The sequence below is a fragment of the Antechinus flavipes genome, chromosome 2, assembly GCF_016432865.1.
Source record: "Antechinus flavipes isolate AdamAnt ecotype Samford, QLD, Australia chromosome 2, AdamAnt_v2, whole genome shotgun sequence".
In the NCBI taxonomy this organism is placed as follows: Eukaryota; Metazoa; Chordata; class Mammalia; order Dasyuromorphia; family Dasyuridae; genus Antechinus; species Antechinus flavipes.
In genome coordinates, this window is record NC_067399.1 from 134,322,730 (window position 1) to 134,336,422 (window position 13,693).

Consider the following 13,693-nt stretch of genomic DNA (forward strand, 5'->3'; position numbering starts at 1 on the left):
AGTGTTTGGCACATAGTCAGTACCATATAATTGCCTAATCCCTTCGTTGATCTTCCAAATCCAGATTCTACTCTTTATTAATTTTGTGACCCTGGCCAAATCCACTCCTCTGCTGTGGACATCATTTGCATTATTGCTTTCTCTCCACAATCTCTCTACTATTTTCCTTTCAACTTCCTTTTATGTATTACCTTCTTTGCTTAAAATATAAGCTCCTTGGGGCAAAGTCTTATCATTTTTTCTGCTTTTATTTGTAGTACTAAAAGTACTAAAATAGTAGTAGTCATACTAAGTAGTAGTATTAAAATGACTAAAGTAGTAGTAGCAGTGCTAAAGAAGTAGCAGTATTACTAAAAGTATTAAAGTACTAGTAGCAGTAGTACTAAAAGTACTAAAGTAGTTGTAGTACTAGCATTAAAGTAGTAATATTAGCAGTACTAAAAAGTACCAAAGTAGTAATACTGATACTGAAGGAGTAGCACTAAAAGTACTAATATAGTAGCAGTAGTAGTAGTAGTAGTAGTAGTAGTAGTAGTAGTAGTAGTAGCAGCAGCAGCAGCAGCAGCAGTAGCAGTAAAAGTATTAGAGTAATAGTAGTAGTACTAAAAGTATTAGTCGTGTAACAGTAGTAAGCAGCAGCAGCAATGGCAGAGGCAGCTATGGTAACAGTGGTAGTGATAGTAATAGGTGGAGGAGAGGAGATGGCACAGGGATAGAGCACTAGGTTTAGAACCAAAAAGACTCCTCTTCTTGAGTTCAAATCTGGACATTTACTAGCTGTGTGACTCTGAGCAAGTTACATTTTACTGATCAGGAATCAGAAGTAAAGAGGTTAAGTGAACAGGGTCATATAGATAATAAGTCTCTGAGTCTGGTTTTGAAGTCAGACCTTCCTTACTCCAGCTTTAGTATTATATCTGGTGCATCACCTAGCTACCAAGTAAAGTAGACAGGAAAGCAATCAGTGGACACTGAGCTTACTGTATGAGAACACAGTCAGCCTGCATCACGCAAGCCTAGTTATAAAGAACAGGGATTGGGGTGTGGCAATGTCTTTGTCCCTGAAAAATTTGCATGGAATCCTATTATGTCCCCTAGATGTACAACAGTTAAAAGAGCAGATATAATCTAACATAGTACTCTGTCGCTCTAAGGAGAAAAGTTATGACCTCTAATCCTACTTACTGCTTCTCCTGGCAGAAATGAAAGTCTGCCTTGGAGAAGGCTTGGGACAGAAGAGGTGACATTTCTATCCTATCTCACTTTGAGCTACACTCACAAGGACAATCCCTTTCCATATGTGTGGGCCTTTCTATATACAAGGGGCTCATAATTACTCACTAAAAAATATAATAAGTTAGTATTTTTGATAAATAGAAAGGACCAATCAATCATTCCAATTTGATTTCAACAGTGTAGGGAACCCACAATTAAGAAATTGTTTCCAGTAGCAATTCATGTGTAAATTAAAGTCTTAGAGTCCCCTGTAGCATTGAAAGATTAAAATATTTGTCCATGGTGCCCAGCTAGTCAGCTAATCAGAGAAAGACTTGTACCCAGATTTTCCTAATTCAAAAGACAGCTCTCTATCCACTATATCATGCTGCTTCTACATACTGTCAATATATTAAATAGTAATTAATATTCCTATTTCAAACTCTATTACTTGCTGCCAAATTCCCCTGACTCTCTGCCCACTGGCTGGGACCTCTGCCTGTTGTCTAGTCCCACACTTTCTTGTTGCCAACTACCCACTTGCCTGGACATTTTCCTATTGCCTATTGCTGGCATATCTCCTGATCACCTGCTTTCTTCCTGCAGAACTAACTGTCTGGCCTCCAGATCCAGGTCATTACCAACCTGACCTGCCCAAGAGCCAACTAAGCCCCAGTGATGATAATGATTATGTTTTAGGTAAGACTTTCTTTCTCCCAAGGTATTTTGTTCCATTAAAAATGACAATTTAAGAGAGGGATAGAAAGGCTTTTGAGTCTAATGTAAGTACAAAATGAAGACAGTCATACAGGATTCAATAATGCTATAGAGAGCACTTTCAACATTGGCTAATTAGAAAAGAAACACTAAAAGAGATTATAAGGATTCAAGAGGATGAAATAAGAAAGAATATGGGTGTTACCCTTGATGAAATCAAGGAATTTAAGTGATTCAACCTAATTCAGAATTGAAAAGAAAGGCCTTCTGGATAAGCAATATGTACAAGGGCCTCCATTACCATAATTGCCAATGTACTAACCCCAGAACCTTCTTGATCAATTTATCAAGTCTGAATTGTCAAGTCACTTCCTTTCTCCAGGACTTAGTTTCCTCATCTTCAAAACAAGAGAATAAGGTTTGCTTTTTTAATTTGACCATTTTATGATTTAATTTATGATGTCCTCTTTTTCAGTGATCTATAGTGATTCTCTATCACCAACCTCATTGAATTCAAAACCCTCTGCCTTGCCTCATCTTATTTGCCAAGATTATTGCCTCCTATTAATCTTTAATATGTGATCATTACTTCATTCAGGCCAGTGTAATTATTTCAGTACCATACTATGTTCAATTTTATCCAAATCTTTGTTCATAGTTTTCCCCAAGTTGAAATAATTTCTTTTCTTTCTTCTTTTCCTTTTTCTAAGTCCTACCAAATTTTCAAGGCTTAGCTTCTTCAGAAAATCTAATGGAGTGGATAAAACACCAGATTCAAATTTAAATGCACTTGCTTGAATTTCAGTTGTTATTATCTACACGTGTGCATTAAATAAGACTCTTCTCTTCTTTGGATCTCAGTTTCTAATCCATCTGTAAGATAAGAAAGACTGGGTGAAAAGATAGCTAAGGTCTAGTTTCTAATAAGATAATCCCTTTTCAGAAAGATCTCTCCCTTCTCTTACCTCCTAATGATTTTTTTTTAGTCATCATTAACTGTCTTATGTCCATTACAATGTTCTCTCCCCAGAAATATTGTGATTCAGTCATTTCAGTTGTGTCTGACTCACTATAATCCCATTTGTGGTTTTCTTGGTAAAAATATTATGCCATCTCCTTCTATAGCTCATTTTACAGATGAAGAAACTGAGACAAACTCAGTGACTTGCCTAGGTTTACAGAGCTTCTAATTGTCTGAGGTCAGATTTATTGTTAGATCATCATGACTTCAGGACTGGAGCTCTATCTATTGTACCACCTAGCTTCTCTCAGATATATTATAAGGTCCTAAGGATAAGACCTAAACCTATTCTAAAATTTGATAAAATACTAGTCTATTGGAGGATACTTGGTGATAGCCAATTAAATTGCTGTATTGATTAGTTACACAGAGAGCTAGACATCAGTAGAGGAACACTGTAAAAGTGAGATTGTTTACTTCTTGATGAAGTACTAAATTCCAGAATGATGGCCATGTTGATATCTCTAAGATATTGTATCTCACTGATTGATAGCATTACCAATTGCCTTATTTGACTGATGGAGAAAAAAGGAATGAAGGAATGAAGCACAGTTTAGTTTTCATGATACTAAAGAGACCTGAGAGATTTTGCAGATCAAAATTTCAATGCAATTTTTATAACAAGTCCTAGAATTAAAACAAAGAACTGACAAGCCCCATTTGGCATTTTCTTGGCAAAGATGCTAGAATGGAGAGAAAAACCTTTCTCTTGGTTCCTTAAGTAACAGCAATGGAGTCTTCCTCTTTGCTTCAAGCCTTTTTTACATATCCTTTTTTTTTAATTTTTATTTAATAATTACTTTATATTGACAGAATCCATGCCAGGGTAATTTTTTTACAACATTATCCCTTGCACTCATTTCTGTTCCAATTTTTCCCCTCCCTCCCTCCACCCCCTCCCCTAGATGGCAAGCAGTCCTATATATGTTGGATATGTTGCAGTATTACATATCCTTTTTAAGAAGTGAATTTCCCAGGAATTTTATAAAATTTAGCAATTGGCTGTGTCAACTTGGGCAACATATTTTCCTATTCTCATCTTCCAACTTCTTCACTGACCTGCTACCATTACATTAAACCAAAACAAAGAGAGAAAAGATTACAGGATGAGGATATAAATACACCTGTGTGTATATGTAAAATGGGGAGAATGGGTAGTTATTACCTTTAAGATGACCTTTAAGATATCGCCCAACTCTGAAAATGTCTGATTCTTTGTTTATCTCATCAACTCTTAAGATCTAATATTTCTGTCTGGAAATGGAATATAAAATATTTATGTCCCTTTTAGCTTTTCCTTATGGCCAGAGAAGAAAACAAGTCTCTCTAGAAATGCAGAGAATATAGTATATGAAGAAAAACATAGACAATAGTCTGATAAAGTATTCAGAAAATGGCGAGGAATAAGGCAAAAGGAGTAAAAAGCCAAAAGTGAGAGAAGAAAAACAAAGGAGGAAAATAAAATCAGGAAGATAAAATGCAAAGAGAGCGGCAGAAGATAAGGATACAGATGTGAATCAAGCAAAAGTCATAGGCCACACCACTAGAAACAACCATTCAGCATGGCTAATGACAATGGAATATCTTGGGTGCTAAGGATCACAAAAACTTGAGAAGAAATAAGCAAACCAACTTACAGTTAGCAGAAACTACATCTTCCTTACTCTATAATCAGATCTACAGACAGAGAATAAGGACAACAAATCTAGCTTTGGAGAAGACTTTTTTGTTCCATCATTTCAATCATGTTTGACTCTGTGACTTCCATTTGGGGGTTTTCTTGATAAAATACTAGAGTAATTTCCCATTTCTTTCTTCAGTTCATTTTACAAATGAGACAACTGAGTCAAACAGGGTTAAGTGACTTGCCCAAAGTCACATAGCTAGTAAGTGGCTAAGGCCAGATTTGAACATCTGAAGACTTCTTGAGTTTAGATCTGGTGCTCTATCTATTGCATCACCTGTCCAGGGGAGAGCCTTAGTGATCAGTTAATTCAATCTTCTTCTTTTTATGAATGGGGCAAAGGAAACATTATCTTTATGCTCCCTGTAGTTCAGAAATTCCTGACCAAAATAATTTATCCATCTATCCTGGTAAAAAAAATGAATAAAATAAGTAAAATGAGCTGTTCAGATGGTTAAGAGTAATAGATACTGATGAAAACTGTCCCCAGTCTACACTAATTAGGATTTTGTTATCAATTGCAGCTAAAAGGTTTTCCCTCTATATATTCTTTAGAGATGATGCCCAAGGAAAAGATATTACTCTTATCAAATACTAAACTATAAATGGCAGTAAATAAAGACTGTAATAAACTTGTTAGTTTTTATTGTTATAAGTTACCTTGCTTTTACAGAATTAAGGAATCTATGGAAGGGTTCAAATTATGCAAAACAATAAATTAGGATTAAAAACTGAATCTTATTTCTATTTCCCCCTACCCTAACAAAGCTAATAGCAGGTTAAACTATTGTTCTAGATTTCAGTTACAAGTTGGAAGATAGGGATGAAGATTCAAGAGTTTTCCAGAACAAGGTTTCTCTTTCCTCCTTAATGAATGGTACAGATATCCATTTTCCCCTGAAATATTAGAAAGCAAAGTTGGAAAATATTGCTATCAAATTCATCTGATAAGGTTTTGATATCTGAATTATTTAGACAACCAATAGCTAACTAGATAGAGATAGAGCTATATCTATATCCCCAAATCATTCTTCACTAGAGAAGTGATCAAAAGATACAAACAAATCTAACAATTACAAATTAATAAAAAAAAACATATTGAAGAATGCTTCAAAGCACTAGTAATGAGGAATTTCAATCAAACCAATTCTGAAAGTTGACGATACATTCAGTAAATTGGCATGGATGACTTAAGATAGAAATGTTGGTGTTGGTGAAAAGATAAGCACATTAATTCATTGCTTGAAGAACTGTGAATTGGTATATTCACACCACCATTCTGGAATGCAATGTAAAATTAGGCAAATAAAGTGATCAAAATGACCATGCCCTTTGATTGAAAGATTCTACTACTAGACATTGGAAAAAAGGAAAGGTTCTATGTAAATCAAAATATTTATAGCAGCATTTTTCATAAGAGCAAAGAACTGGAAGCAAAGTTGATGTCAATCAATTAGGGAATGACTAAACAAATGGCGATACATGAAGATAATGGAATATTACTATGCTCTAAGATATAAAGATTGTAATAAGAGGCATTAAAAGATTCACTTGAATTGATACAAAGTAAACACTGCTAGGAAAACAGAATAACAATGATAATAAAAGAATGTAAATTGAGAGAATAATGATTCAAAATAATTAAAATTGAATTTTTGAAAGCATAACAAAAATTTTTTGTTGTTCACTTGCTCAGTTGTGTTTGACTCTGTGAGCCCATGATCCATAGCATCCCTGGTCCTGCCACCTTCCACTATCTTTACAAGTCTGTCTAAGTTCATATTTATTGTTTTCGTGACACTATCTATCCACCTCATCCTCTACCATCCCTTTTTCCTTTTGTCATAATAAATAAGCTTGTACTAAAAAAGAGATAAAATTTTCCCTGTTCCTCTTTCTAAATCAGTTCCTAACTTCCTCTGACTTTCAAAACTATGACTCCTTGCTGGGTATCTTCATAATTTCATTCCTCCTCTATCCCATCTCTTTTTGTGTGTATGCTGTCTTACCCCCATTAAAATATAAGCTCCTTGAAGGCAAAGGATTAAGTGGGGGAAAACCTAAATGGATATAAAAATAAAAGGTATCAATAAAAACCTAGAGTTGAAATTTTGTTTATTTGTTTTGTCAAGAAAACAAGATGGGCTGAATGGAATGAGTATCATAGTTTTTAAGACCATAGACTTAGGCAGAATATCACACATTGGGCCCTTCCAATTGTTAGAACACTTTTTTCTTTTATCATATTTAAGAGTTGCTTTGCAATTTCTACTCCCTGATCTTAGCACTGCCCTTTGGAGCTAAGCAAACACTTCTAATCCCTCTTTCAGAAGACAACCCTTCAAATACTTAAAGACAGCTAAAATTTTGTATTCTCTAAACAATCCATATTTCTTGACATGTTCCTCTAATGGCCTTGCTTTCTATATTCTCACCACCCTGGTTACCTTTGTCCTCCCTGTGAAGCTTTTATGTCTCATATCTAGTCCTAGGCTTCAAATCCAAAAGCAATTTCCCTGATTTTAAAAGTGAATCACTGAAAGAGAATCCTTTTCCAAAAGCCCACTTGCTGAAAGGCCATGAACCCTATTATTTTTGACTTTCAAAATGATGAAACACTACAGGGGACTCTTGAAGGAGACTACAATTCCCCTGGAGATCTCCAGAACAAAACATGACAACTACTTAATAAGTAACTCAAAATTCAATACAGCTTTGAGAATTGTAAAGCAGTTTGTTCATGATAACTCTATCAGGTTAGGTAATCCAAATATTGTACTCAATCAATTAATAAACATTCATTAAGTGACTACTGTATTCCAGGCATTGGGGATATAACAACAAAAAGGGAATAATTTCTATTCTGAAGAATCTTACAATCTAATAGGGAGGACAACAAACATATAAAATAAGTACATAAAATAAGTATATACAGAATAAATATAAAGAATTTAAATATAGTTTGTGAAAGAATGAATTAATATCTGAAAGGTAGCAGGCAAGTTTCAAGTAGAAAGTAATACTTGAACTGCATCTTGATGAAAGAGAAGTATTCTACAAGATTAAAGAAGTAGCACATTATGTATTCAGATATAGCCAACTCAAAGAAATGACTATTGGAAATGAGAGATGGAGTACCACATGTGAGAAATAGAAGTTTGGAAGAATCACACAGTGAGGAAGAAGTAATACATTATGAGGATGGAAAGTTATGTTGAGGCCAGGTTTTTGAATGCTAAACAGGGCAGTTTATATTTTATACTGGAAGTTGGAGAGGGGCACTAGATTTTATTGCGCAAGAGAATGAAACAATCAGTTCTTTACTCAAGAAAAATTAAATTGGCAGTTGTGTGGAAAACAGATTATAAAGAGAGGAGACATTTGAGACAGAAAGATCAATGAGGAGTCTTGTACAATAATCTATGTGAACAGTGATGAAGGCCTACAGTAAGGGGGTATTAGAGTGAACAGAAAGAATGAGTCAGATGTGAGAGATGTTGAGGTAGACATGTATAGATTTGACAACTAGTTGGATATTTAGAATGAAGAGGTGAGAATGACAAGATTATGAGTGAGATCAATCCAAGAATAGTTGTGCTTTAGAAAGAAAAAGAGAAGTCTAGAAGAAAGGAGGGTTAGAGAAGAAAGATAATGATCTCGGTTTTAAACATATAAATTTTGAAATACCTATGGGACATCTAGTTTGAAATGTCTAATAGGAGAGGGCAGAACCAAGAGAGCATCATAGCAGGAAGAGCAGCTGAGCTCTCTAATACAACTCCTCCATAAAGATCTAGAAAGTGCACCACAGTTAGTTCTGATTGGGAATCTGAGGGAGGGAAATAACATTTCAACCTGAACATCAAAGGGAAATTGAGAAACCTGCAGACAGTGGGGATGAGGACTAGTCAGCAGTATATGTGCCACATTGAGCATTCCAATGTCAAAAACTGAAAGCAGACCAAGGTTTTTAACTAGGTTAAAAAGAAGTCCCAGACTTGTATAGATTTCAGAAAAAGAAATTGAACAAGCTATAAATCAATGCCCAAAGGAGGGAGGGGATGATGGCCAGATAGATTTACAAATAAATTTTATAAAACATAAAAAAATTCAATATCATATAAGCTGTTTGAAGTAATAGGAAAAAATAATGAGTTTCAACATATTCCTTCTATGATACATTTAATCTTAATACTTAAACTATGAAGGGTCATTTAGAGAAAACTATAGACCTTTATCCTTAATATTGATTTTTAAAATTTAATTGAAATTAGTAAGGATTCGGCAGCAATATGATCAGATCCTATGACAACAAATTTTATTAATGCTAGTAATACATGGCTTTATCAATATCTGGAAAGCTATAGCCATAATTGACAATATTAATAGCATGAATGACAAAATCATATTATTATATTAATAGATACCTAAAAAAAGTTTGACAAGATATTACAACACACATTTATTTTAAAAAATACCAATAACCAAAAAGCATAATAAAAGGATCTTTGTGATAAATAGTATATATCTGAAACCAAGAGCCAACATTATCAATAATGGGGAATTAACTAAAGGCCTAGAATTTCTAATAAGATCAGGCATAAAACAAAGATGTCCATTTTTATCATCACTATTTGATATTATTAGAAAAGCTAGTTTTAACTATAAGACACCCCCCAAAATTGAAGGAATAATCATAGTCAAAAAAAGAAACAAAATTATCTCTTTTTTAGATGACATGATAGTTAAGAGTAATCTGGAGAGTCATCTAAAAATTTAATTGAAATTATAATAATAGTTAATATTTATACAGTCATTACATGCATAATATGCACTTTTAAAAATAATTAATTCATTGAAACAATTTAAAACTTTAGTAAAATTGCAGGATATAAAATAAACCTACATAAATCACTAGAGCTTCTGTATATTATCCATAAGACTTACCAAAAAAGAAAGAAAGGGAAATTCCATTTAAGATAACTATGGAAAATATAAAATATTTGGGAGTCTGCATACTCTTAAATACAAATAAGAAATACAAAGGCTAATAATACTGTATATAGATATTTAACACACTGTAGCAAAATATCTAGCAACATAATGATAAACCCAAAGATCCAAAGATTACTGAGGCAAGAAGTCACTATTCAATGAAAATCATTGGGAAAACTGGAAAGCAGACTAACAGAAACTAGATATAGTTTAATGTCTCATACTAGGACTTCTTAAAATTTTTATACTCATAACCCTTTTTACCCAGGAAATTTTTATGTGATCCCAGGTATATAGGTATATAAAGTAGGTATACAAATAAAACATTTACTAATAATAAAATCATAATTTCATGACCCCCACATTCAGTTACAGGACCCCACATGGGTCACAACCCACAGTTTAAGAAGCTGGGATATATACTATACTAAGATAATTTCATAGTAGATACTTAGTTGAGAAACAAATACTAACATCATAAACAAATTAGAGAAGCAAGGAAGAAGTTACACATGAAATTTATGGATGGAGGGAAAATCCATGAATAAATGAAAGATAAAGTTGATCACAGTAAATAAAATGAACAATTTTGATTAAAAAAAGATTTTTTCATAAATAAAATAATTTTACCTAGAATTAGAAGAAAATCAAATAAATAGGAAGAACAATCTGTATCAAGTTTCTCTGATAGTCTCATTTATAATATATGCAGAGAATTATTCAAATTTATAATAATAAAATCCATTCTCCATTTGATAAATGGTAAAAGGATATTAACATGCAGTTTTTAGAGGAAGAAATCCAAGCTGATAGTAGCTAAATTAAAAAAAAAGTTTTAAATCACTAAAGTGATGGAGAAATACAAATTAAAACAATTCTTAAGTACCATCTCAAGCTCTTCAGATGAACAAACTTGGCAAAAAAAAAAGAAAATGATAAATGCTGATGTGGTTATGAAAACAGGTACATTAATTCTCTATTGGTAGAGCTGTGAACTTGTACAGTCATCCTTGAAACTATGTCCCAAAATACGCAACTTGAAAAGTACATACTCGTTCAGTGACACTACCACTATTAAGCTTATACTCCCCAAAACAACAAGGATGGAGGGGAATAATTTATACATGCAAAAACTATTTATAGCAGCTTTTTGTGGTAGCAAATAATTGGAAACTGAAGGGGTGTTTATAAACTGGAGAATGGCTGAAAGAATTATACCATGTAAATATGATAGAATATCAATATGCTATAAATCATTTGATGGGGATAGTTTCAGAAAAACCTATGAAGACTTACATGAATTGATAAAAAGTAATAGAAGCAGAATCAAGAGAACAATCTATAAAATAATAATAATATTATAAAGACAATTTTGAAAGATTTGGGAATATATATCAAATATACTTCCAGAGGACTCATTATAAAACATGCTCCTTACCTCCTAGTAGACAAGGGATAGACTCAGAATACAAAGACATTTTGTAGGTATGGTCAATATAAGAATTTGTTTTGCTTGACCATATATGTTTTTAATGGTGATTTTATTTTTTCTTACTTTCTCAGGGGTGTGAGAAGAAGGAATAGAGAAAAGATGGATTTTAATTTAAAAAATAATAATAATTAAAATTAAAAGAATTGCAGGATTGGTGTTCCAGAAAGATTCTGGGGCAGGACATATCAATTGAACTCTGAGTTATCAGCAGAGGACTGACAATTATACCCATGGCATTGTTAAGGTCATTGAGAATGTATAAAAAGAAAAAAAAAAAAAAAGATCCAAGACAGAGTTGATAATACATATAGGCCATGATATGAATGATCTTAGAGTGGGAGGAATTGAGGCACAGAAATATTAAGTGAATTATACAAAATTAAATATTAGAGTCAAGTCTAAACTCTGGCTAACTTCAAAACCAAGAATCTGTCCATGATATCAGATAATTTTACAGCATGTTTCTTTCTAAGCATGAAACACATTCTTTATATAACTATACCTGAGCAGTTCACTCACATTTTAAAGCAAAAGAGAATTCCAACAAATCAACACTTAGTTGAATCCTTTTATGCCATGTCAAAACATCATCATTTTTCTAAAAGTGGAAGAAAAATCCCTATACTCAAGCACTTGTACTAATGGCCCATATGCTTTGCCCTGCATCCTGGTTTCCCAAAATTATGTATGTCTAAAGAAGCCAGGAAACTAAAGTTTGGCCAGGATGATTTAGGGCCTCCCTAAATAGTTTTAGTTTCATTAATAATCGATGAGACCCAGAGACAAGAAATCTCAAATTCAAATCCTGCTTTAGAGACTTACTAGTTATATGAGGCTAGGCAAGTCACTTACTTGTCTCAGTCTCCATTTCCTCAACTATAAAATGAGGATAATAAAATCTATCTCCCAGGAGTGCTGTGAGACTCAAATGAGATCACACTTTTAAAGTGTTTTTTTTTTCAAAATTTAAAGTACTCTGTAAATGCTATTATTATTTATGCTGTTGTTATTGTTATAAATTAAATTGTTTCTTTAAGAGGCAGAGTGATATTAAGTTAGAAAATCTGAGTTCCTATCCTAATAACCTCAGCCTCTTCATTGGTAAAATGAGAATAATATTGCTGACTCTACTTACCTCACAGGACTGGCATGATAGAGATATTTTTTGAAATATGACTTTTGTCTCCAGTGAGCCTTGATCTTTCTCTTGTCTATCTCTTGCTTTGTATTCTGTCTGTATTTTAACACTTTCTAAATTTCTTTATGACATTATTCCCAAGACCAATTCATTACAAGATCCCAAGCACTACTCATATTTATTACTCTGTAAGTTCTACAAGAGTAAGGACTATATTTTAGCAAAATCTGCATTTTTCTGAGAAACCAGAATAATTCTCTGTATAAAACAGGCATTTCATGTATGCATCTTGGCATTATAATGATGATATGTTCTGATTGGCAAAGAAAAATAAATGGACCCAGGTATATATGAAATGTTCTGTATTATGTTTAATGAAAAGTATTCTTACTTACTTAACATTTTGACTAATCTGAATATGGCTTTCAGTTAAGATGATGACATAAAACATCAACACTTGTAAAAATGACTTTTAGAATGTTAGATCAAATTAGCAATAGAATCTTCTAGATGCATTGTCCACTCACATTTTCTGATCGCAGCTTCTTGGCTGGACACCCACCATCTATAGGGTGGAGCATGTAATAAAGTCGAACTTTGCTTGCATGTTTTCGACTCTGAAAAAAATTGAAAGCATAAATGGGTGAGAAAGAGTTTCATAAACATGACAATTCAAGAAGAAAAATAGCAGTAAATTGTATTTGTATTTGAGGGTCTATGTTTAAGTCCTGGGTCTGTTATTTGCTGCCTCTAATGACCTTGCTAACATCACTGAATCCCCTTTGGCTTCAGTTTTATTATCTGGAAAATGAAGGTATTGCACTAGAAATCATCTAAAGTTCCTTGTTGTTTGACATTGCAGATCCTTTTGTATTTTGTAGAGCACCTTTCTCCTACAGAGACTTTCTCACAAAAATGGTACAGTGGATAAAACACTGGACCCGCAGTCAAGAAGGACAGTTCAAATCCAGCCTCTGATGCCTATTAGTTTTACTACTCTGGGCAAAAGTCATTGACTCGATTTTTTTCATTATAAATGGGGGATATTACTAGCACATACTTCCAGAATTGCTGAAAGGATAAAAGGAAATGATATTTGTAAAGTATTTTGCAAACTCTAAGGACCTATATAAAAGTCAGCTATTAATAGTAGTAGTATTTAGCAAAATGTCTGGCTCAGAGAAGGCACTTAATAGCTTTTATTGATTTTATTGTTAACATGTTACCTTCATAAAAAGCCCATGAGGTAGATTGTATGGACAGTATTGTTCCAACTTTGCAAGAAAAAGCCATGAGTGGTTAAGTGATTTACAAAGAATCACACAAATGGTATAATTTCAGCTTTGGAAAACAGAAACAATGTGGAAATTTGAGAGTGATTGTGATTTTTCCCCTTAAAGAATAAAAAGCAAGGAATAGAGATGGAAATGT

The 13,693-nt window shown here is 33.2% G+C and overlaps 1 protein-coding gene across 4 annotated transcripts in view; it reads right to left on the reverse strand.

Annotated features, from left to right (window-relative positions):
* Positions 1-13,693, reverse strand: part of ZMAT4 (zinc finger matrin-type 4) — an 803,377-nt gene that overhangs the window by 555,018 nt on the left and 234,666 nt on the right. For all 4 annotated transcript variants that reach the window (XM_051975573.1, XM_051975570.1, XM_051975571.1 and 1 more), the window contains one exon: positions 12,790-12,879. In XM_051975573.1, coding sequence (XP_051831533.1) covers positions 12,790-12,879 — 90 coding nt within the window. The remainder of the gene's footprint in view (positions 1-12,789; positions 12,880-13,693) is intronic.